This window comes from Podarcis filfolensis, assembly GCF_964270895.1.
Source record: "Podarcis filfolensis genome assembly, chromosome: 9".
NCBI lineage: Eukaryota > Metazoa > Chordata > Lepidosauria > Squamata > Lacertidae > Podarcis > Podarcis filfolensis.
In genome coordinates, this window is record NC_139610.1 from 31,454,809 (window position 1) to 31,460,763 (window position 5,955).

Here is a 5,955-nt window from a genome sequence, read left to right on the forward strand (position 1 = left end):
ATGATTTAAGTAAGCAGTTTCCCAAGTTTCTCTTTCTCTCTCTCTCTCTCTCTCTCTCTCTCTCTCTCTCTCTCCCTTCCTTGCATTTATCATGAATTTAATTTTTGCTCTTTATACTCCCTGTCTTCCCAAATTAATGTTCCAGTATTCATCATTCCTTGTACAAATCTCAAACTGGATTCCTTAATGCAGAAGTAGGTTATGATGAAGACATTTGTAATATTGTGGGTTAAAACACCTATTTGCACGAGAAGCACTCCAATTGACTTAGGTCATAGGCTCACCACACAATTCAAGTACTCTTACATCACTTTAACAGCCATGGCTTCCCTCAAAGACTATTGGGAACTGTAGTTTGTTAATGGTGCTGGGAACTGTAGCTCTGTGGGTTGTCTCCTAACAACTCTCAGCACTGTTAACAAGCTACAGTTCTCAGGATTCTTTGGGGGAAGCCATGGCTGTTAAAGTGGCCTTCAAAGTTGTGTTGTGACTGTGCAGTGTTATTATGAAAAGTCAGAGTAATGTTACAAATGACTGAATATCCCAAAGCCTGTGTTCTCCAGCACTCTTAAGAAACACCTTGCTTGATTAGATGAAAAGTCTACTAGTCCAGCATTCTCTTCAGAACATAAGTCCAGTCAGTATCACCTGTTCAGTATCACAAGTTCACAATCATGACATGAAGGGCTACCCGCTGTTTGTCTCTGGCATGTAACATTATTTAAGTATACTGTGAATCATATGAATGTATTTTTTCCCCTAAACAGAAAAGGAAAAGAGCAAGAAAAGCCTGGAAACTTTTATAGATTAGTCCAGGGGTCGGCAAAGTTTTTGTAGCTTGGGCCAGTTCATGGTCCTGCAGACGCTGCAGTGGGCTGGAGTGCGCATGGATGCACGCATGCTCAAACGCTATTTCCGGCACTCCTTCTGGCGCAGAGGCCCATGGGCCTTAGGTTGCCGACTCTTGGATTAGTCACTTTCATCAATTGTTATAAACAGAAAGCTATTTTTAAAAATTGCTGTATCGTTGCATTTCTTACCGCTGAGAAAAAACCCCGCAGCTAATTCCGCTAACAATTTGTCTCTGTTGTAACTAGGCAAGTTTACATGCATTGAAGTTCGATTCCACCTTGAAAGGCAGATGGGCTATTATCTCATTCAAATGTACATACCCAGCCTCCTAATTGTCATACTTTCTTGGGTGTCGTTTTGGATCAATATGGATGCAGCACCAGCAAGAGTGGCTTTAGGAATAACAACAGTTCTCACCATGACAACACAGAGTTCAGGGTCACGGGCTTCCCTGCCAAAGGTATGCAAGCTCTTGGACTTTATATGTTTCTCTCTGTGTGTTTTGCTCCTCACTGAACATGGGGCTATTTTTTCCCCCATATATCGTGTGTTAGCCCTCCTAATCTTAAAACACGTGCCACTAGCAATATATCTACAGTATAGCACAGTTTATGGAAGAACTGCAGTAGCAAAGGACATTTTCACCTTGCAAATTAACCTTAAATTGCTTTAATCATTTTCAACTATGTCAGATTCTCTGCTGGTGGTGGAAATGTAGATTCTCATTGGAGATATTCCTTTCTCCGCAGTAGGGCGTTTGTTTTATATTGATCTACTTCCTTTTGGGCCACATTCCCTCAGGAGCTCTTAGGATCAGTTAACGGTGCTTTCTGGTGACAACTACTTTTGGAAGCAAAAGTACTTAAGACAGGCAGTTATATTAGACCCACACATGTGGATCTGTCCAGAGATTTGCTGAGATCCAAGCTGAGGGCTAGAGCTGAAGCTGCAGTTGCCATGATGCTGCTACCAAGAATAGCTTCCCTGAGGCAAACAATACCAGTTCCTGGTCATAATCTTTGTAAATGCTCATTGTTGTCTTAGCCCATCATCTTGTAAGTTTTGGCCTTTCTCCAGATACCACCAAGAATCCAGTGTGGGTGGATTCACAAATCATGGAGTATCTCATGCTATTGATACTTGCAAACATTATAATTGAAGTGAAAGTGTGTTTTCAGCAGAATCTGGATGGGGGGTGGCTAGTGTACCTTCATAAACCTTGAAAGATCTTTTCAGTGGGGCAAGTTTTGGGGATTAAAGCTAAACCATTTGTGTAGTGCACTTCAGCCTTTATTTCAATTATATGTGTAAATTTCTATATAGCTGCACTTGAACGACTAAGCTAGGTATGATAATAAATCTATGATTACAAAACCTGCTGTTCAGAAGTAGTATTGCAACTCTCTTGTGCAATAGCCACTTGATACCCATTGCCATAAAATAGTGAATATAGTTGTAAGTAGTAGCTTTATTTATTTTTCTCCTGAACACATTTTTGGCAGTTACAACACCCTGATTTGTACATACAGGTCTTACAATTCCCTGTAGTTCACAAGGTGATGGCAGACATAAAGCATCACTAGTGTGAGATCTCTGTTATTTGATTTACTGTTTCAAGGTCAAATTCCGTTTCCTTTCACTTTGAAGAAACCCTGATGCTGACTTCAACAGAACAGTACATCAATATAACTGAAACTAAAAAGTGCTCTGAAGTGTTGTACTGTTTGAAACTTTTACTACTAGATGTTCAGTTCTGAGAAAGAATTGCCCAGTGTCTCTGAAGAAAAGAAATAGTCCACTTGGCTGTGTAGCTTAATTTCTTTTGTCATAATGGATGTTGTGAGGGCTAAAATACTGTGTTCAGCACCTAAAAGTGGAATATTTGCTGCTTCTTTAAATGGTTCCAAATGCTTCTAGATATATACTACATCCCAGCTATTCATAAGAGAAAAGTTAAAATATTTCTTTCTAGCTCCAAAGACTTTTTGATGCAAAGCTAAAGTTCTGACTGTTTTGAATAGCTGGAATATACTATTTTGTAGTTAAAACATATGTGCCCCCCCAAAAAAAGTTATAGATGCTTTAACAAAGTGAATCAGCTCCTTTTTGGCTTACAGTGAATATTTTCATCAAATCTGATTAAACATCTAAAGAGAACTGATCTATTCCTCACTAGCACTTAAAATTTGTTTTAAGAAATATTTCTTTATAAAAAATACTCCTTGTAAAGAGCATGATCTTAGAAACAAAATACACATAATTTTCACTTTCCTATTCAGGCAAACAACTTTAAAAAGCTAAATGGCTGATCTGAGCTCATCTGCTCTTGATTTTAGTATGTGTCAGTGTTGTGGAAATGGATGCAATAGGACTCTCCTCTTGTTCTTCCTGCAACCCTGCCCCCCCCATTTTCCACAGTGGGTTCCCCAACCCCACAATGTAGATTTCAAGGATAGGTGGGTGCAGCGGAAAGAGAAGGGCAAGTGCTGTTACATGAGCAGAAGTCCATTCCAAAAGCAGCTGGCATCACTGGATCTTACCACCAGCTTAAATCCTAAAATAAGTTAATTTGTGGAACTCTACCCATCTAAGCTGGGGATGGGAACCATATGACCATGTGGGGACATGTGGAGCTCAAAGACATAGTCCTATCTAGAATAATAAGACATTTTTGTAGATTCAAAAATATTCAGTGAGCGAGATTGTGAGCATTTGGGCTGGGGTTTTGTTCCTTCCACACCAACAATTGGGAAACACTGGCCTGTGAGCGCTCCAATTGGAAAACAGTCTTTACCAAAGGTGTCATGGGTTTTGAAGACATTCGAACTCAGGACGTTAGGGAGAAACGTGCTAAGAGAAAGGCACTCTTGGCAAATTCACACCATGTTCAACTCCTGCCCAGAAACCAATGTCCCCATTGTGGAAGGACGTGTGGCTCCAGAATCGTCCTCCATAGTCACTTACAGACTCACTGTTAAAACCGTGTTTATGGAAGACAATCTTACTCAGCTACAAATGATTGCCAAAGAAGAAAGAAGAATGATTTGCAATGCCGTGTTAGCACAATAGCTGGTAGGTTTCACCCTATATATTTATATGTAATGGCACAGGAAATCTTAGGATAGTGCTTTTAGTGTGAAGTGTGCAGGAAATGTTACTTTTATGGGAAATATAGATTTGGCCTTTGCCCTTTCCCCCCGTAAAACTAGCTTTCTCTCTGGGCTTGGGGAAACACATTTCTCTTTACTTGACATTAGGAGACACTGCACTTCCCATCTGTGTTTCTAATACGAGCAGTCTTATACTCTGTGCTATCTATAGGTCTCGTACGTCAAGGCTATTGACATCTGGATGGCTGTATGCCTGCTTTTTGTATTCTCGGCACTTCTGGAATATGCAGCTGTAAACTTTGTGTCAAGGCAGCATAAAGAACTTTTGAGATTCCACCGAAAGAGGAAGAAGAACAAGGTAAATATGACAGCCATAGGTTAAAGAAATACAGGCAGCAGAAAGGGCTGTCTGCTTTGTAACAATGGTACAGTGTCTTAGGAGTGGCTGTACAAGTAACATGTTAACACAGGATAACATTCTGTCTGCCTAAGGTCAGCACAAGGCCTGTGTAATTCACAAATCCGGCTGAAACCTTCAGAGAAAGGATTAAAAAGGGATTTAAGTGGGACAAGAGCCTCGTGGAAGCTTGCTGCACAGAGTTTAATTTCACCCTCTGAGAATACTAGCAGATTGCCCCTTCACGATGGAAACTGATGGTTTGAAATGTGTTAAAATAATTTCCTACTATGGTTCAATGGAAGACCTTGATAGATGTATTCACATTTGTTTAATCTACTTACTTATATAAGACTTGTTTTTGGTACTTTTGTATTGGGGAGTGGCAAGAGAGGGAATTGGCAGGGGGTTGGCAGGGGGTTGGACTCGATAGCCCTTGTGGTCTCTTCCAACTCTTTGATTCTATGAGTCTATGATTCTAATTAGACGTTGCATGTATTTAACAGTTCGATTCCACACTTACAGAGTCAATATGAGTTTATCTATTTATTATGACCTTTTTAAAATGGGTTGTGCAGCAAGTTGAAGATGAGCCCACAAAATAGCCAAGGGGTTAGGAATATGAGCAGGGGTACAAGGACCCTGAGGACATAGTTGCATCATAGGAAGGAAGGACACCTATGACTGATCCTCTGGAGAACAAGAAGGGGCTGAAAACTGCAGCAGGAAATAATATATGGATGCAGACAGCCACCGCAAATCCATATCACATTCTCTACATCAGGGGTCTCCAATCATGGTTTTACTAGTGGGCACATTTTGAATTTGCTGGGGGTGCCTGTCACAAAATGGTTGCCGTGGAGGGGGAATGGCATAAAACAAAATGTCTGCCACAAAGAGCATGGCATAACACAAAATTAGAGAGACAACCACCCTAACAACTCTATGTTTATCATGGGAAGTCAGCTGTGTCCTCCTGGTCCTGATTATGGCGTTCACACACAAACTGGTGCTGTTCCCGTCTAACAACAACAGGGAGCATTCCTCAGTACCGGAGGGAAAATGTAAGGTAACCATACCACTCTCATTTCACATAAATCGCTTAGAAGGTGCCTTCCCATAACTTCATCTCTGGGAGGGCTAGAAGCGTTCTAGGAAGGAAGGAAGGAAGGAAGGAAGGAAGGAAGGAAGGAAGGGAAACTCAGTGTGTAGCACTACTAGAAGACTTTGTGGGTGCCATGACACCTGTGAGCACCAGGCTGGTGGCATGCTCAAAGTAAAGCACTCTAGATGTTTTAAGTGGAACAAAACAATGCAAGATGTTTAACACTCACCCCACACACAACTTAATAGACATCAACCATTTTATAAGTTGTCATACATTTTCATTTCTTTTTTGCACCAATAAAAATAGATGAAAATGAGTATCCAAGGACAAGAAGAGTGCCAATGTGATCCCATAACCCAACAGCTCCTTATGGGTTACTAATGTAACTCTCATTGAGGGCTGGGCTGTAAAGTCTTCCTGTTTCAAAGCTGACATTCATCTTTATTCCCATATAAAAGCAGGAATAAAATTCAGTCACACGACACTGA

The 5,955-nt window shown here is 40.7% G+C and overlaps 1 protein-coding gene across 3 annotated transcripts in view; it reads left to right on the top strand.

Moving 5' to 3' along the window:
* Nucleotides 1-5,955, top strand: part of GLRA3 (glycine receptor alpha 3) — an 80,947-nt gene that overhangs the window by 51,119 nt on the left and 23,873 nt on the right. For 2 of the 3 annotated variants that reach the window (XM_083631244.1, XM_083631245.1), the window contains exons 7-8: nucleotides 1,098-1,312; nucleotides 4,174-4,320. In XM_083631244.1, the coding sequence (XP_083487370.1) occupies nucleotides 1,098-1,312; nucleotides 4,174-4,320 (362 nt within the window). The remainder of the gene's footprint in view (nucleotides 1-1,097; nucleotides 1,313-4,173; nucleotides 4,321-5,955) is intronic. The other variant, XM_083631246.1, reaches the window with a different exon arrangement.